Below are 20,283 nucleotides of genomic sequence, written 5' to 3'. Positions count from 1 at the left end.
TCTATACATTCACATTCATATGAGGGCTTATTTTCTGTGGGACAAACTGTACTTACTAGTGGTGCCATTTGTTGTGCTATATGATATATAGGAAAGATAGAAAAAAATCAGGTGGGGCTGGAAAGAGAAAAAAACTGCATTTCTTTAGGATTTTGTTTTTTACATTTCGTTACAGGCTGCCTACTTATATTGATGTCAAGGAGGGGCCAAACAGGTTGCATGATATTAGAAAATATAGCTGTATTTTTCATGAAATTGTGTCACTCCTTTTAGTAAGCGGTGTTGGGTACTGCAGCATAACCTCATGCAATAAAAAATGTGTGTGTGTGTATATATATATATATATATATATATATATATATATATATACACACTCCACGGACAATAGTAGTGCCACTTTTGGAAGAATCATCTTATGTAATATTTTATGTTCAAATGCTTACAGGGACTATACAATACAGTTCGGATGTTTGAGCTGGTGGCTCCAGGAAACCATGAAAATCCAGTGAATGGAAGAGGGGTCAATGGTTACAACTCTGTTTCCTGTGAAAAGTTTTGGTTGTAAATGTCGTTGTGGTAAGTGCGGCAAATAATGGATGATACTACGAAAGAGTGAAATAGTATCAGAATTTCATTTGAAGTTACCTTTTCATTTTCATCATAGTGATATTGGATTTTAATATTAATGGCTTAACCTTTATAGGGAACCTCTCAGGACAATTTGGGGCACTAAACCACCAGGTTTTCTTTATGTGCTGGGGGTTTATTGCTCAGTGGTTAGTGCTGTAGCCTTGTAGCGCTGGAGTCCTGGGTTTGAATCCAGCGAAAGGACAACATCTCCAAGGAGTTTGTATGGCCCTCTTGTTTGCGTAGGTTTCCTCCTGAAACTCTGGTTTACTTCTACTCCACTCAAAAGACATACTAAGGTTCAGATTGGGAGTCCTACTTAGGACTGCATCTATAAAGCACCCTGGCATATGTTGGCACTATATAAGCAAGCAAAATAAATATTTATTTATTTTGCTTGCTTATAAAGCACCAACATATTCCAGGATGCTTTATAGTCTATGCCTGGATGTCGTCTAGTTATCCTTTTGTACTTTTTAATCATGTCCTATACACCAGGATGAATCTAAACTGGAAGGACTGCAGTGTAAAGCATAGGGGAAAGACAGTTTCCAGATTACTTCAGACTGTAATATACACAGTCCAGTCATATTAATGTGACCACCGCCTACTTTTGACGTCAACGTTAAATAACCAATCGCAGACACGTGTCATCAGACATCTGGGTGCAGTCATCATTGTGGAAGGTACAATGGATCAACACAAATATCTATCCTTGCGGACCATGTTCACCCCTACATGCGAATTGTTTTTCCTCAGGATGAAGGTATCTACCAGCAGGACAATGCGATGTGTCATAAAGCTCACAGTGTACGTGCGTGGTTCGAGGAGCACCAGGATGAGTTTACCGTACTCGCTTGGCCAGCAAATTGCCTAGACTTGAACCCAATGGAGAATCTGTGGGGCCACCTCAATCGGGTCTCTGGCGCCATGGATGCTCAACCACGTAAGCTAGCGCAGCTGGACACAGCACTGGAGTCAGCATGGCTCAACATCCCAGTGAACATCATCACAACATCCCCTCTCCTCCTGCACGTCTCGCAGCGGTCCGCTCTGCAAAAGGTGATTATTCTGGATTTTGACAGGTGGTCACATTAATGTGACTGGACTGTGTATATGCAGCTAAATGAATTGGCTAATTCTAACTGGTGTCCTAATGGATCAGAACTAAAATAGCACCTAACACAAGGCATTTAGTAACAGGCCAACATTGCACATAGAGGGCCTACAGTACTCAATTGGGTATCCACTTCTAAAGTACGTAGTGAGGTTCCGGTGTTAAAGGGGTTATGCAGAGAGTAATACCAGTACATTCCCTGCAATGGCTAATCTTTTATCAATAATATACAGTTCCCAAAACCACTGTTTATGTGGGAGACAGTTGGGGAGAGACTACGACTCTCATTCCTCTGCCTCCCCAACTGGTACTTTGACTCTCATGACCAACTCCACTCCACTCTACTCAATGGACCTACAACTAGCATGGAGGAGCGTTGGTGATATCAGACTAAGTAGCTGCAGAAGAGATAGAGGAACAATAGTTCTAGCCAACCCAGCTGCCCTCCGCAAAAAGTAATAAAGGGGGATTCAGGAGACCATGGTATATACTAGCAATAGAGCGTATCCATTCTAGAGTATACCCCTTGGATAATCTCACTGAGAGATCTATACATTCCCACTATAGAGGGCCAACAATGCTGCATCCTTCTATAAACTCTATAACCCAGTAGAAAAAGGACGCAGGATTCTTTCCATGTCTGAAAACTGTATGACCTCTTGGAGTAATCTTTCTGTAACATCTTTGAAGTGTTGTGCTCTTTGCTCATTTATAAATGCTGGAGCCTCTGCGCTCCTTTAGATTTTTTTGGTTAGACAATAAAGGTATCATACTTCTAATACTTGTGTCAAAAATACCCCAGTGTATAATATCACGTCTCAGGACTGCAGATTTATTGGACAATACAAGAAGGAATTTGGGATTTCAAGAGACGGGATGTAATTATTTGAAGACGGTGGGGCTTGCATCATACTCTACAGCTGGAACTGAACTCAGCTCCCAGTGTTTGCAGCTCAGAACAGCCTGGGCCTTCACCATCTGTAATATCCAAATAAGGACCCAAAGCGCAGGGGTTTGGATACACACAAAATATCACCTAGTGCAGAGGCATCATTAATTTCAGTGCAGAGGCTGATGTCAGGCGCACTCCCACTGACTGCCGGCTCGCCCTCTCTGGCTGTCAGGCTTTATATAGTATACTCAGCTAATTCCTGAGCTAAGCACAAGGATAGTTATGATGGGACAATACTGCTAACACTACAGTCAAATATGCCTGTCTCTTGTGGACGGCTTAAAAAAACTATACTTATTCCCATACCCATACAGATTGTTATGCTAATGCTGCCTTTTACTAGCATGCATGGTATATAAATCTGAATTGATACCGATATATTTTTTTAGACTTTCAATGGTGTAAGCTGCTTGAAAGGGGTTACCCAGGAATAAATATCTGACTTGGTTTTCCTACTCTAGGCAGCGCCGCATCTCCCATGAGGCGACCTGAAGCGAGTGCTATGTCAGGGCCCCAGGGAGGGCGGCATTTTTGCTTTCTGTATTTCGCCTTGGGGCGGCGAAAGGGGAAGGTTCACCCCTGACTCTAGGTGCCCCAGAGCCCCGATTATCGCCTTTACAGAGCACAGCTATGGAGATCAGACATCTTCTTCCTATGACACTCCCACTCATGGTTAAATGAATAACTTGTTTATACTCGAAGGATCTGCAGCTGGAGTAGAGGGGAGTCGGTGACATCACATACATCTGGAGTGGCAGCTCTGCAAAGTTGGGGCTCTGGGGGAGTTGTCTATATATTCAGGGCAGGGGATGTACTGGTAAGCTTTATTGTCCCTGCACAACCCTTGTAATTAAAGATGATTTATCAGCCAATGGGGATAAATAATAATTCTTCTACATACTGACCGCAAGCAGAGATTTGGAAAATGGTGAACAACTGAATTACAAAGTATTAGAAAGTCACAAGCTTTGTATTATAAAGTTGAAGAATGGTTTATTTTACGACTGATTAAATTCACCAATGATTTATTAACATTAGTATGAAATGTTGCGTTTGCCAGAAGCACAAAATGGGAAAAAATCACATATTTATGCAAATAAAAGTCGCACCTAATTTTGTAACTTTTGCATGCCAGTTTTCCGAAGTAAGGCCTGTCGCTGGCCGTGATTGAACATTCCATGAATAGGAGGCACGCAAGAACGGCCACAAAACTGGACAGGAATAGGGTCCTCTCCTGAGTTTTGCGGCCCACACTGTCTACTCACACAGGGGACTATGTAATTCATGGTCATGTGCGTGGGCCAACAGAAATTAATGGGTCACACCACTGGAAGAGCCATTATTAAAGTGGCTCTATCATTGGGAAAAGTCATTTTTAACTAAACATATACTTGCATAGCCTTTAGAAAAGCTATTTCACACCTACCTTTTATATGTACATCCCCTCAGTAGTTTTTGAATGAGACCGTTTTTATTCATATGCTAATTAGCTTCCAGCGTGCACCTGGAAGTCTCGGCAAGCACTGTCTCTCTCCTGTATGTACAGCACAGGCTGCTGCTGACTCCTCTCCCTGCTCTCACACACAACACACATAGCAGACAGTGCTCGCTAAGACTTCCTTGTGCTCGCTAGACCCTAATTAGCATACGCATAAAAGCGGGGTCATTTAAAAACTACTACACAAAAGGTATGTGTTGAATAGACTTTCTAAAGGCAATGCAAGTATGTTTTTAGTTAAAAATGAGTTTTCCCAATGATAGAGCTCCTTTAAGAAATATATATCAGTTTAGTTAATAGGATGTTTTTAAAACATTTTTCACACATGTCACACATCTGTGACATCATTGGTCAAGGATTCATATTAGAAACACTATATGACAACTTGCATACATCTCAGTACACATGTGACTGAGTCATTGTGTACATACATAACATTACTTATCTTTTTCTGATCCTAAACTCATTCTCACCAATATTGCAGTCTAGGGGGTTTACACAAGGCCTGCCCTTTTAGGTGGCTTTATGATAAATCTTGTTCCTTTTTCAATTCGAATAATCAAATTTCCCTAAGATTAAAGGGATTCTATCATTAAAATGCATTTTTTTTCCTCCCTAACACATAGGAATAGCCTTAGGAAAAGCTATTCTTCTCCTAGCTTTAGATGTCTTCGCGCTGGCATTCAGTAGAAATCTCGCTTTTCTTCTGTATGCAAATGAATTGGGGACGCCCACAGTGCTGCGAGAGAACTCTCCAGCGCCACCTCTATCTTCGCCTGGAACAGCCTCTCCCTGCGTCTTCTTCCAGCGCTGGCTTCAAACTTCTAGGCATGCGCAGTTGACTCTGCTGTCGAGCCTCGGGCAGAGACAACTGCGCATGCCCGCGTCCATTTTCTTGTGGCCATTATGTCTGTCAGTATATATACAGCATCATCAAATCATTATAACTGATGGTGTAAACACAGTATTATTGTAATATAATCCCAACATCATTTCTATCAGTAAATATAGTATTACCAGAACATCTTCATCATGTTTATTAGTGCATATACAGTACATTACTACAGCATCTTCTCATTACCATGTCCACCAGTGTATACACAGTATTACTACAGTATCATCATGTCTGGCAGTGCATAAGCAATATTACTATAGCTCCACCTCATTATTATGACTATTAGTGTATATACAGTATTACTACAGCATCATAGCATCATGTCTGGCAGTGTATATACAATATTACTACTATAACAACATCATGTTTATCAGTGTATATACAGTATTACTACAGAACCATCTCATGATCATGTCCACTAGGGTATATACGGTATTACTATAGTATCATCATGTCTGGCAATGCATATATCATATTACTATAGCTCCACCTCATCATCCTGTTTATTAGTGTATATACAGTAATAATACAACATCATATCATCATGTGTGGCAGTGTATATACAGTATTGGCATAGCACCACCCCATCATCATGTCTGTTAGTGTTTTTACAGTATTACTGCAGCATCATATCATGACCATGTCTGTCTATAAATAGTATTACAGGCTACTGGGGCAGCGAGCAATGTTACCTCCTCATTACTCTGCCCTGTCTAGTTCACTATAATAAATTAACTGATGCCTTTGCAGCAATTTTTTTTTTTGTGTGCAATGTTAGCTCCTAGATAACCTCACGTGGCAAGGTTCAAGGGTCAACTGGTAATAATACATTTACTAAGTAACTTAATATGTAAATTAATTCTATATATGAAGTCAATTTAAAAGGTGGACATACCCTTTAAGAATTTCAGGCCACTGTCATACATCAGTATTCTGGTCTATATTTTCATCAGAATTTCTAAGCCCAAACCAAGAGCGGCCCCATTAGGGACAAATACTTTGCTGTGGGATCCACTCCTGGCTTTCGCTTACAAATACCGAGCAGAATAATGATATGTAGAAGTGGCCTTATCGTTTTGTTTTTTTTTATTTGCTTATGAAGGTCTTTGAAACATATGCCTGCCTCAATGTCCTCCTGTTTCCAGACTGGTTTAGTAATTCATGAAACAACATCCCTGAATAGGTTCTCACAGTTTGCAAAAAGTTGATTATTTTCTAGTTCTGCCAATAATTCACCCAGCTCAGTCTCTATGCAAATAGCTATCTGGTGTTGCAGCTGCTCATTTGTATATCCTGCTCCAGGTCCCAGGATGAGAATGCAAACCAAGTGTTAACGTATTTCAGAATATTCAGATAATTTCACTTTTTCTATAAATACTTTACATATAATCACTTATTGTTCCATTAATGTGACGTCACCACAATGATGCCTGAACCTGTGTTTATTCACCAATAAAACATATCCCATATGCAGTGCACTAAGCTTCAGATTGCTGGGATATCAACTGAACAGAATGAGGGTCTCAAAGTCCCCTACATGAATGGTATGGTGATGCAAAAGCCCGCCCGCCACTCCTTTTTATATCTATTGGACTGATGGAGATCACCATTCCAGAAGTCCCATAGAAGTGAATGCAGCATACATACCACTGTCCCAATCTCATGAGGCTCTTTGGGTGCTCCAGTGACCAGACATCCAATGTGTAGATACCTATCCCCTAAACTGTGGATAAGGGTTAATTGTCCCTTTAGTTTAAGCACACCAAGGACAGGTCTGTCAAAGGAAATTGGCTTGTTTTCTTCAAGGCGCACAAGATTGCAAAGGTTGAAAACCACGGCCAAACCCACAGACCAAGACACTTTGTGCTGCAGGATTTTTAGGCATTGAGTGGATGGCATTTCTTTAAATCTGATACTTCGCAATGGGTTAGCCACCAGCAATACCACAATGACTAGTCTGCTGTGACCAGTGCCCTCAACAACTGCAAACTGAATATGGAGGAATGGTTGTTCTCATACATACAATGGCGATTTCAATGTAGCAAAGAAGTGGGCAATGATCAGGACCGGACACTGCTAGTAATGTCTGTTCATAATCAGACACATCTCTGGTGCTCTCGCCGCCTGCGCGGTTCTTTGGAGATACCGAGGATGCTCAAGTATTGGAGATACAGGGTATGTCCTCTGAAGTCGTGGTATACTCCTCTGTCTGTAGTAGAGTACAGCAGCACGGTGAGTATAAAGCTTTTGTAATTTTATTGCGGGCAAGAGCGACTTTACAACAAGGCGATTTGGGACACTAAACCCCCCAGTCCACAAGGGTTAGGGTCCCTGATAGTCTTAAATCAGGTAAAAGAGCAGATCAACTGCAGCAAAACATGTTAGAGAAGTGAATGGACAGATGAGTGAGGCTATTGTAGCAGGAGGCATTGTTTACCTCTAGCAGAGACAACCCCCTCCCATCTTGTGCTGGGAGCACCATCACACCCCCAACCACTGGGGGCAGGAGGAATTGATGAATGTTTGCCACCATCTTTCTTTTGCAATCCTTGGGTGAATTCCTCACATCCTTGTTTGCTTACACTGTAGGACTCGGAGTGGAGATGGCTGCCCATGTCTGATACAATAAGTCACACATCTCCAGGGGCCCTATGTCGCCCCTACGGTATGTAAGGCATGGGTTGTAAGATGTGTAAAGAATTGCGTAAAAGTCACATAAAACCGATTGACCCACATACAACAAAAAATAGTAGTAAAGTATATAAAAGAAACAAAATGCACCAATATAATCTGAATTAAAACGAGTTTAAGCCCAATCTATGTATACACTGTATATATGTTATCGCGTTTACATTCCTAAACTTTAGTGTTTGGGAGCTTTCATCTACTTGATTGACACTTCTACATGCAAAGATGTCCTGCGGCAGCTGCAGCAGCAGTCTGTGACTTCCACATCCTCCAGCTGCTGGGAGTGGGGGAGGGAGGTTCCTTCACATCTGGAGGCCAATGATCTGCAGCTCCAGATCTGTATAACGGGACAGCATCCCCTCCAGCCTACTCTCCCACCCCCCTTCCACCCTGATTCCCGGATGTTGGATCCAATCCTGGAGTTTTATTCACTTCCATAAAAGGGCAGCAGCAGCCTCCTCAAGACTTGCAGTCAGTGTGTAGGATCTCAGCATCTCAACTCCTAAAAACTTTTCTCCCCTACTTCTGCTCCCCTCCTCCTCCTGCTCTTCCTCCTCCTTCACTCTAACAGTTGTGAGTCTGAGCAAAGAAAAGGGAATAGAGAGGGGAGTGACTGCAGCAGATTGAGCAGCAGTGACGTGAGGCCAGAGCCTTGCAGCCTGGGGGACTCCATTAGAAGAGCACACACTGCCCTGCACAAGGGAAGCTGCCTCCAAACCTGTCTGAGGAACACAGTGCCAAGCCAGGAGCCTGGACTAGAGGTGAGTGTGCACTCCTGATCTCTACATGCATCCTCTCTCTCTACCCCCAGCCATGATCCTGCCTTGTCCTCCCTTATGGAAAGTTAATCTTCCACCCAGGCTGGAAGCAGACAGACCGGTTGGATAAGTTGGAAGGAACAGGTGAACAACGGTTTGCAAAGAGCACAATGTGTGCAAATAACCTGGATGATCTACATGGCTGCAAAGTAGCAGAGAGGAGCAAGAGAGAGGGATCCTGGGCTGTGGGATTGTAGGGGAGGAAGCCCTGAACTAGGAGGGGCTGCCTGGGAGGCTCAGGCTTCACTTTACAGACACTCATTCCTTTAGGCCATATGGTGTTTTGTGGGGCTATAACCAGGAATGATGGCCAGGAATGCTGGGACTTGTAGTCCCTAAGACGCTGGAGCAGCCACTGGATCCCTATTGTATTGTAAGCTCTATTAGTGTGTGGAAATGTTCTCATTATTGTAAAAATGTAAGGAATGGCTGTTGGGGGCTTTGCACTTGTAGCACCATAGCAAATAGAGGTGTAAGCTTAGGGTGTCAGTCTAATTTAGTTAATATGTCTGCATTCTTAAAGCAGGGTATTCTTAGACTTGTAGTCCCACAGTAACTAGAGGAACACTAGCTCTTTACAGTGAGGGGGAGGAACTTGTTTGTATTATGTCTTGTAATATTTATGGGTTGTTATATAAATAATATACTATACTGTAATATTGTAACCGGCCATGTGTTTATATGACATGCTGTCTGTGGCAGTAGATTATGACTCACAGTAAATCTTTTGTTCCCTTTTTTCTGGAGGGGGCTATACATTTTGGCTTGTGGTTTAAATGCTCATCTTGAATAATTTCCTTTATATCAATGAGCTGGGTGTGATGTCGCTGCCTGTATTGCGGCTGCTCTGCAGTCCTGGGTGGGGATAGTAAAATAAAAAAAAAAATACTGGGATTTCCCAGTAAATCTTGAGTTTCATATGCGTTTTAGAAATTCCATTGTGAATGTATCAGTTGTGTTTTTAAAGGTTTCAGTTTTGATTTTATTACGTACATTTGTTAGTATGCGGTCATTGACTACATGGAAATGTATTGGTTGATTATATTACTACTATACAGTGTGTATATAGATGTCTCCTGGCTAAAGGATTGTCATTTCCTCTCCCTGCAGGAAGGGAACGATGGCGTTGGATGGTATACGGATGCCAGATGGCTGCTATGCTGATGGAACTTGGGAACTAAATATCCATGTGACAGATCTGAATCGGGATGTTACACTCAGAGTCACTGGAGATGTCCATATTGGAGGGGTGATGCTTAAACTGGTGGAAAAACTTGGTAAGTTGCACATGGGGTAGGTGTGGCTGGCTTACTGTACAGGGGTTGGATCGCTCCCATCCCCCTAAGCCAAAGTCTGGAATAATGAATTCATTTTACTGTTTTCACCCTTTTCTGAATAACTTTTTTGTTCTGCATCCACGTTGTACTTTATGTTCGCTCTTCATTCAAGATTCCTGGTAATTGTCTATGAAATGTTTCAAGCTTGTTGCGTTACAATAAAAGAAACAAATAGAAGGAGAACAAGTAACATTTCTGTTCACCTTTGATGGTTTCACAATGCATGTATGTATAGCTATTTTTTTTTTTTCTTCTTGTGTTGGGAAATCCAGGCATGCAATTCAGATCTGATGCCATTATCCTAATTGCCCCCTTATGCACATCAGCTCATAGAAGTACAAATGCAATTGCACTAATAGAAGTGCATTAGTACATTTCTGTGTATGTCATTTTTAATGTATTTCTGCAGATGTAATTTTTCCCATGGATACCTAGAACCAGAGGAAATCAGGAAAGTCCCAATAAATCCTCCTTTGGGTTTTCTACAGGCTATTTTATCACAGTGATTGCTTGCTACAACATAGACAGAATGTAGAGCACAAGGTGCCCTGATCCATCTTGCCCTGAGCATTTATTGGATTACGACCATCTATAAAAGGAGCAATTTTTATAATGGCTCAGTAGTTATTATCAGGGGAACCACATGCCCCCTCTGTGATATCCCCTTCAATTGGCGTCTTTAGGTATATAGATGGCTTATTGTTGTGATTTTTGTCAACAATTTTATATAAATAAAACATAAAGGGGATGTCCAGTATCTGAAGATAATCAATACTAATGACCTATTCATAGGTCAATAGTCAATCATACTCCGCTGTCCTCCCAGTGTGGACCTTCTGATCTGGTATCTTCTCAAAGTGAAACCACTCACCATCTATCACATGACAGATCCATAATTCTGAAGCTGCTGACTGGCCTCGGTGGTCAGGACTATAACGTCAGAGGTCTCAGCAGGTCTCAGGAAGTGACCCGTGATGTCACAGGTAGTGACATCTCAAGCCCTTCATTGAGGCCGCTGATTGGCCTCAGTGGTCACATGTGGCTGGGACTTCTGCCACATGTCAATACTGGTCCCAGAAAACCGGACTGCACTGGGAGATACCGGGGAAAGGCGAGTATAAATATTTTTATTTTATTTATTTTTTTCACTGCCCTTGGCCTCTTTAAATAATAAATTCAATGTCCAGTTTTGCCTGGACAACCCCTTTAAGGCTGAGGCTCAATTTTGTGTAAATGCAGCTTTTTTTTTTATTGCAGATTTTGCTTCAGGTTTTTTTTGTTTTTTTTTCTTGAGTTAAAGATAGTAGTGGCTTGAGCAGAAGGTAAAAGTATAAGAAGTTCCTTATATTTCCCATTCCTTTAGTAGTCTGGGTGACAGGGGCTAGTACACATCACAGTTTCCCGGGGTCAGCCCCAGCCCTCTAGTAACAGGTCCAGCTTGGACAAATGCCCAGAGGAAGTAAATTAAAGCCCCTGAACCAGCCCTTTTAACTTTGATCTTTTAAAATAAAAAATAAAAACCTTTAGTTATTCTTTATGAGAGTTCTGCCTGCTTTTGCCATATGTGCACTGTTTGAGAGTATGGAGCTTGTTCTCTCTACTAGTATGGCTGGCTGTGTAGAAATAGCTGAATACATGATTTGTACCCGGCTAAAGTAAACATGTCAGATAACAGGCTGTCTGCTGTATGTACACACAGGCCAGCGCATACAATGGGACAGCATGTGTAAATCTGCAGCCTATCTACTGAAGCTTGAATGATGTGTGCTGCAGACTTTCTGACTGATAAGTATACTGATATGACTGTGAGTCACAGAGTCTAGGTGATATAGTTGCCAGATAACGGTTTGTTTTAATGTTGGTTGCAAATAGGTTTATATAGTGAGAAATGCTGACAAATACAATAATGCATCCAGTTAGAATTGTTGCATTGCTGTAATATGGCATGCAGTTATGTCACAGGCAGATATGTAAGGATGTGTTCACACTACTGTTGGATTCAGTCAGCAGTGTCTGTGGCTATTGTTCGTACAAGATTTTAGCAATGGACACTAGCTGGTCCGTTTGCAATTTCCATTCATTTCAATGGGATTTTCTTGTGTCCTTTAGTGTCTGTTTTTTCAAGTGGACAAAAAAAATCCTAAATGCAGGACTTTTCTGTCCGTCTGAAAAAACAGGCAGCAAGTGCCCGTTATATTTTTAACATTGAAGTCTATGGCCAACGGACTTCTAACGGACAATAATTGATAGCCATCGGTTACTTTCCGTTACTTTGTGTCTACGTTGTGCCCATACTCAGAGAGCAGAAACAGAAAAAATAAAGAATCGGACAGTATAAAAAAAACGGACTCTAACTGATGCTAATGTGTCAGGTTTTTTTTTAGCTGATCCATTAAATGGATCTTGACACAAGAGGGAGTGATAAATGCTTTCCCCGCTGCCCTTTAGAAAGGTTCTGAGGCTACTTTTGGGTAGTGTAGTCCTTGTGACAGTTTTACTGCTAAAGATGCATTCATACATTTTTCCCAGTTCCACATGCCCGAATCTAGGCCGTACTAACCTGGCTGTTATGAGATATTGGAAGTTATGGCTACTTGAGGGCATATACACAGCAGACGGGCTTTAGATGACACAAAGAGGATCTCTTGATCTGCTGACAGGAAGGAGCAGCTCCCACAGTTTTCTTATCCATCACCCAGGCACAAGTGGCACGGTAATTAAATACTCCGCCCTTGGCCTGGACCATAGAAAATGTGGTTTCATGACACCCACTAAATGTTCTGCCATTGACAGCGAGCCACTGCCACCTTCGTTTGCACTGGTGTCATGAATGAGTAACCTGGACAGCTATGGAGTGGAACCATTTGGTCTTAAGTGACAAAGCAAGGTTATGTTTGGCATCTGACTATGGTCAAGTTTGAGTAGAGAGACTTTGTGGTGAGCACTTCTATAGTGGAGGCAGTCTAGAGCAACACTCTGCCCCAACTGGGTTGGTGTGCTGACCTGGGGAGCCATCGCATACAACAGTATGTCACAGCTCAGTGATATGTGCAGGACATCCTGCGGCCACATCTGTTGCCTCACATGGCAGAGTTTCCAACCGGCAACACTTCCTTTCCTTGACCTGCCGGGTCATTAGATATATTGCCAATCCCGAGGGACCTGCTAGTACACAATGTTCAGCACCCTGCAAGTGTGGAGGGTCCTCTGCAACATCTGTGGACAAATGTGTTGCAGGATACCATAAGAAACCTGTACATGTTGGAAGCTGCAGCTTCTTTTCTCAGTATGTAGGAGGGCCAACTTGCTTATCTGTCTGTTTCTAACCCTGTATAAACCATAGCATAACCTGATGTAACTGTAACAGCCAATTCACTGCATTGAGTAGCTTCAGTAACCTGCTGACACCGGATCAAGAAGTCTTCAGGAGTGGGCTGAGAGTATCGGTGCATCTTTCTAATTCCCCTATACACCTGAGTAGAGAATATATGCATCCTCAATGATATACTGGAATAAGTTGCAGTTTGGGCTTCTTCGTGTGGCTGTGTAATGCCAGTGTTAGTCACAGACTACATATGCACCTATTGATTTTTAAAGGGTGAATGAAGATGGAATAAAGAATAGATTTGTTCTATTTTGGTGGACCACAGATGCCCATTAAAATCTATGGGCCAATAAAAATCACGGCAGCAGATGGATACCATATGTGTTCTACTCACTTTTCACTGACTCTGAGACCTAGAAAAGTAGAGACTGATAAATGTATGTGTGAATGAGGCCTAATACTTGTGTGGCAGCAACTTATCTCCCATAAGAACAAGGGATTTGGTACGTTGAAATCCAACATGTAACATTTATATCCTGAGCCGTTTACCATCAGGAAAGAGCTGGTAAACTCCCATACACAGAAAATAGTCTACCCGTCCTGATAATATTGGCATGTTTGACTTTGTTCCACTGGTGCCTTAAAGAAAGTGATAACCAAATTAAAGGGGTTGATAGGTGGTTTTCCCTGTAGACACTTATCCACAGTCTATCTCTTATGTCATGTCAATCTGCAGCTTGCTCTGCTCTCCTCATTGAAAATAAATGCACACTTGGCCAAACCAAGTATGCTCTGTGTATAGGGTAGTAAATGTACACTTGGCCAAACCAAGTATGCTGTGTATAGGGTAGTCCCGAGAATTAGCTGTTCAACCTACAGCAATTGAAGGTGCATGTTCACCTTTTAGAGAACAGTAAAAAAAAAAAAAAAGTCATTGAATGTGCCCTTTAAGAACACAGGATGTTGGAAACTTTTGCTTTTCTTGCTGCCTTGGGATCTGGTTTTATGGTTATTGGATCTGTACATAGAATAGGCTGGGTAAGGCATGCATTGACAGTGGGCGAAAAGCAGCCAAACTCAAGGATGGCCAATTTTATAAGCGCCACTCCCAGGAACATATCTGGAATGTGCTGAGAAGAAATGCTGCTAGGAGAACATCAACACCAATGTTTATTACCACCCTGCTGTCAACAGCCTATTCCACATGAAGCGTCCATCTACATCCCGCCAAATGGTTGTTTGCTACTGTGAGCTTGTCAGTGACATCCATTGAGTGTCTAAAAACAATCTGCTTATTGTGTGGTTTGTTTCTTTTATTGCTGGTTATAGGTATTAAGGTCAAGGATTGTACATAAGGACTGCTGGTCACAATAGGCTTCATGGTTTCTGCTGCTTGTAGGAAGCTGTCACATCCAGGACGTCAGTACTTGGCACTATAGTGACAATGAAATTTGTTCCTTTGTAGCGAGATAAAGATTTTGCAATTGTCAGTAAGTGTGTCTGAGCTGCAGCTACATTATCTTCTAAGTTTTTCCTGTGTATTCTCTTATCTTTTTAGCTTGTTGACCAGAAAGCAGCAGATAGGAGCTTTAAAGGTCCTCTTACATGGATCAATGACAAGTGAATCGTCATTTGTCATGATTATCGTCCCATGTAAAAGGCCCTTTAGCTGAAAAGATAACCCATGGCCATCAGCCCATTGCATTAGCTGGTGCACCAGGATTGACTCTGCACATGTTAAATACTGTTGATTGATCCTGCCAATAATCTAATGTCTATAGGCATTGGCTGTTCAATATCCTTCAATTTCTTCTTTGAGGGGCGGAAGGTAGAACAGAGTTTGTACAGACTTTTTAAGAAGCATAAAGATATTACCTAGTCAATAAGTGCATGTCTGTTAAATACTTGGTATATTTCTTTAATCCAGCACTTGGTAATCCAGAAAGTTCTTTTCTTCTCTTGGATCCAACTTGTGGACTATGGGCTACAATTATTTGCCATCAGCTAATGTAAGTGAATGTAAATTTAGTGGCATGTGCCTGAAAGCTTCACTGAGAACTGATGCTGAAACTCTTCTTTATGATCCACCCCAATTCACAGACCTAAGTGGTTAAGAAAAAGTAAACTACATTTCATAAGGGTGTAGTCAAGATGCATATAGTTAGAGGTTTTCTGGGTTAGCAAATATTGATGACCCATCCGATCAATATCATATCAGTGGGGGTATAAAACTTCCGCTGAACAGCTATTCTCAGCAGGTGTCAGAACTAACATGGAACTGAGATGGAGATGGAAACACTGCTGTATACTGACTTGGCTTACTTGAAGGAGCTAAGCTGCAGTAACCTTTCCTGGCCACTACACAGAGAATGGCGCTGTGCTTCTTGTTCGGTACTGTGTTGGTGCTGGAGGCGGCTGAGAACTGCTGACTGGTGAGGCTGCTAGGTATAGAACCCCTACCCATCTGATATTGAGGACCTATTTATCCTATGGATAGATCATTAACATCTGCCAACCCAGGAAGCCTCTTTAGAAAGACTTAGAATTTTTAGAAAGATGTAGGAATATTTTGTCTTTTTTTGCAGCTCAGTTAAGAAAAAGACAAGGAAAAAACTAATTGTAAAAAGAATTTTGAATCTATAGGGAACTTAAGGCTAAGGCCCCACAGGCCGTAATCGCAGTGTTAAAGCGCTGTGGAAAGAGCTGCAGCGTGAACGCAATGCGGTTCTTTCTGCAGCGCTTTCAACAGAAAGTTCGCTGAGTTTTCCTCTGCGGATTTACAATTATATCTATGGGAAAGCCGCCGGCATTTTCGTAGATATAATTGACATGCTGCAACCGTGTCCGTGCTGCGATTTCTTCCGCAAAGTGGGCATGGAATTTGCATGAATCCCATCCACTTTGCCTGCACTGTAAAACGCCGCAATTTTTCCTGTAGCGTCTCTGCTGCGGGAAAATCGCAACGTTTACGTCCCGTGGGGCCCTGGCCTAAAGGCGGAAATTGTTTAGACTATGAAATTATCCACCATTGTCCTTTACCTAAGGCCACATTAGACTGTGGTTTTGCCACCCATATCTTCTTGGAGAACAATCTCCTTGCTCTATAAGATGACTTGTTGTAGTAGATAAAGTAGATACCATGCAGCTTAATTTGCAAATGCCATAATCCATGCCAATTTTCTAAGCCATGAAAGCTAAAGGAGAAATATTTTAAGAACGTTGGTCCTGTTCCCTCTAAAGGAGTGAGCTCTGTGACTGTACAGTGCTGGTTATTTTTACACCATGGCCGCACTAGTGAAGGGAGCCGTCAAGGTGACTTCTGCAGGGCTATTAAGCGCTCAGAATAAAGCAATTAGTCTGCAGAAACGGCACGTAACAGCAAGGCCTCAGCATCTGACTTATTGATTTTCTTCAGGCCCCCTTTTGAGATGCATACTGGCTTCTTAGCTGTTACGTTGTGCTGATAATGAATGGGTTTTCTGTTCGACACATGGAGGAACTCTTTACTGCCTTGCACGTGATGGGTGTGGAATTCTAAAAATCTGTATGGTTCTCAGGTACTTTGTATGAGACTGAGGCTATATGATGATCTAAGCTGCAACATCCATTGTGCGACTGTACATTACACTTTCACTAGGGTACATTGCAGCATAATGAAGTTATTGGGGTAGAATTATGACCTGCCAGAAGGCCAACCCTGTGCAATCCTTGGCTTTGGCTCAAAAACGCAGCTTTTCTGCAACGTGGGGCCTGAGCTTTAGAGCTACACAGAGATTGCGGCTGCAATACCCTTTACTCAAATGACTGCAATATATTGCATTTGTACTTTCCCTAGGATAGGCCATCACTACCTGATTGGTGGGGGGGGTCACTGGCCTTTGAAGCAGAAACTACGCCCACGGAAGCACGACTACCAAGTAGATGATGTGTGTTGGTCCTTGGTTGTAGCCCGACACCTATCAACTCATCGAGTCAATGCCAAATGTGCTGAGCTGCAAGCTACGATGTGCTATATGGTACTAGTGTCTTTTCTCTGGCAGAGTGGGCCTTGCATGTGCCAGTTCCCAGGTGCCACTGTTGCAGCATCTTTGCCCTTTCTATAACTTAACTCCCTTGCACTGCTATCTCTGTAATGTAGCTAGCACTACTCTACTATAATGGACCACATGAATAAAAAGTGACAACTGTTGGCAATTGGAGCTGTTGTCATTTTCCTTTCGACGTATAGACTTAGATATGAATAACTATTTCTTATACTCAATAGCAACTTGCAAATTGTATCTATACAACCGGTAGAGGTCCCTTCACCTTTACTCTCTCTTAAGCTTCATAGATGGAAAGATAGAATCTCTTACATACTGCTCGCCCCTCACTACCATGTTTTGGTTTCAATAACCAATTTTCAAATGCTCTTTGTGGGAACTTCAAGTTAGTAGAAGTGATTGGGGAAAGCCCTGTTCAGGATCCTCCTCTTCTCCAAAGTGGCCGCAAAGAGCGTCTTGTTCAGTGGAGAACCTGTCCCGTCCCGTCCTGCGTTGCACAGACAACCAATTCATTTTCAATGAGACAAATGTTTGCAATAGTTGCATTAGTATTTTCTACAAGATAAGTTGGGACTTTTTGCAGTCTCCTTATTTTTTCCCTCCATTTTTCCATAGGAGTTGACATACAGTACTTGGTATAAGCCTATTGTTGCTGGTAAGAATTCAAGGTGGTGACTACTAACCACACCAACTCTTCTCCCTTTGACCAAATGGCTTGCTGTGTTTTTTGGAGGGAGATAAGTGACAATGAGATGCATCTGTTGCTGCTTATCTGGGTGTGTACATCTGACTGTTAAGAGTCAGACATTAGAGACAGTCTGGTTGTCTGTAAAGACATTAGATATTGGTAGTTAAAGATGATAATCGGTGTCCCAAACCGCTCATCAGACATTTCTTAACTGTGATGGGGGATTAATTTACCACTGGCAATACGATGAGATAATTGGACTTTTTCGAACAAGCCGTATTTTACATTAAATTCATAGAAAATGACATCCACTCTTTTACTGTAAATGTAATGGTTCCTAGAATGTGAAGGAGCAGCTGACCATTTCCGGATACTAGGAAGTGGCTTTATGGTATGTAAATGGAAACTGCCCCAGATAAACATGTGTTACCGCAGTACATCTGGTATAGTAGGGATCCTGGATTTAGAGGGCAGCTCCAGTCTCTGCTGATCAGTGGTACAGTCCATATTTGTCTATGGTATCCAATACCTATAAAGGTATTGTCACTCTTATTGTCCCAAATAACCATTCATCGATCTATCAAAATATTGGTGAGAAGTTACTAACCCATCTCCGTTTATTGGGTGTAAATGTGACACCTCCTTGGAGCACAGCCCTTTCTTGTGCCAAAGATGTGTCATATTATTCCATCTGTGCTGCTTTTGCCATCCCCCTTTTTACAAAAGTGGGCAGAGACCCAGGCGAGCTGGGTCAGAGATGTCTCAGCTTGACTATAACTCGTGCCAAAAAACTTGCGTAGCGTTTTGTTCATATGGATGCAACGTTTCTATGTTTTTTTTTTGGGCATATACAAGATGAGGAATCATGTATGCCTAAAAAAAAATAAAAATAAAAAAATGAAAAGTTGTGTCTGCCTGTTCTTAGCCTCAAAAAACTGGCATAGGATACACCTAAAATCTACGTTAGTTGCTGACTGTCATCCTGGCACACTGGAGTGCATCTGCATTACTAGGAAGCAAAGCCTCTCAATTCAGGCACCTCCAGGGGAGGAATAGATTTACATTGGCATATAGGAATATTATACATAAAATTTTCTTAAAATTTGTCTAAATGCTCTGAGACATATAGACTGGGTCTCATCCCCCCCCCCCCCCTTCTTGTATAAGCAGTGGCTATCACTATGATGGACTCGCGCTGTTCTTGTATTATACAGATAGCGTTTATCTGAATCGTTGCGATGTAATACTACATTCTGGATTGCCTGGAATGAGCCCTGTGGTAACTGTAGCAATGGCTCTCCAATTAAAGGCTTGCCTGCGATAAGACTAACCCTTCAAGGGATTTTTTTTTTCTTAGTATATAGTCATACTTTATTGCTTATGTGCACTTTTGACCTTGATACAATATTGCACAATCTGCTTTGTCGTAGACCGTTATTCTTAGAAATGTCATTTTTGCTGCAGTGGTTATTAACTATATTACATAGACCATTAGTTGGAATAGTCCGTAAGACCCGGGCTACATGGCAATGTTTCATTGTGCACCAATTATGTTGTGTAATGGTTGCTGTAACCCAACAATTTTGCTGTAATTGTCAGAGAAATTACACTTGTACAATTTGTGCATTGACTATTTGTAGGTAGGTTGGTTGGATCCAAATGTGAATCTATTGTGGTAACCTTTTGTAGAAGCCTCAAACACCCTGGTATCTGACATATTGACCTTTTTAAAAGGGGTTGTACAAGATTAGAAAAACACTGCGGCAGGGCTGAGCTGCGGTACCATATACAAAGCTGCTTTCCTCCAGAGACTGTACTATGCTTGTCCACGGGTTGTTTTTCCACTCTTATACAACTCCTGTAAAGGTGTCCCCTTTTCCATATTATTAGGAAGTTCTTTCTCGCCACTTTTATAGACAGGATGCGAGAAACTGGTGATACATAATTCAATTGTGAAGCTTGTGACAATTTCCAGGTCAAGTGGATGTCAACAGACTTTCTGACAAATGACCTTCTGAACGTCCTTCTCCTCCGCACTGACTCATCCAAAGTTTAAAGGGATAGTTCTAAAATACATGTTCAGATTACTGAAATGCCACAACACTATGCTGTTTGTAAGATGACGTGGTTACTTATCACTGCTATATAAATATAGAAAAACCTGGCTGCTTCTGCCTGACACAGCACCACACCTGTCCATTATTCTGCCTGCTCTTGAAAGTGATTTTGTTGCAGTACCAGTCAGAGCCACAGGGAAAGAGTGTCAGTGTTTCCAGGCAAAAGAAAAACCATTTT

The 20,283-nt window shown here is 41.9% G+C and overlaps 1 protein-coding gene across 4 annotated transcripts in view; it reads left to right on the top strand.

Moving 5' to 3' along the window:
- Positions 1-8,244: 8,244 nt before the first annotated feature.
- Positions 8,245-20,283, top strand: part of FERMT2 (FERM domain containing kindlin 2) — a 64,215-nt gene continuing 52,176 nt past the window's right edge. For all 4 annotated transcript variants that reach the window (XM_075282529.1, XM_075282528.1, XM_075282527.1 and 1 more), the window contains exons 1-2: positions 8,245-8,538; positions 9,706-9,872. In XM_075282529.1, the coding sequence (XP_075138630.1) occupies positions 9,716-9,872 (157 nt within the window). In that variant the 5' untranslated portion in view covers positions 8,245-8,538; positions 9,706-9,715. The remainder of the gene's footprint in view (positions 8,539-9,705; positions 9,873-20,283) is intronic.

The sequence above is a fragment of the Leptodactylus fuscus genome, chromosome 7 (assembly GCF_031893055.1).
Source record: "Leptodactylus fuscus isolate aLepFus1 chromosome 7, aLepFus1.hap2, whole genome shotgun sequence".
Classification (NCBI taxonomy): Eukaryota; Metazoa; Chordata; class Amphibia; order Anura; family Leptodactylidae; genus Leptodactylus; species Leptodactylus fuscus.
This window is presented reverse-complemented; position numbering and strand designations above follow the sequence as displayed.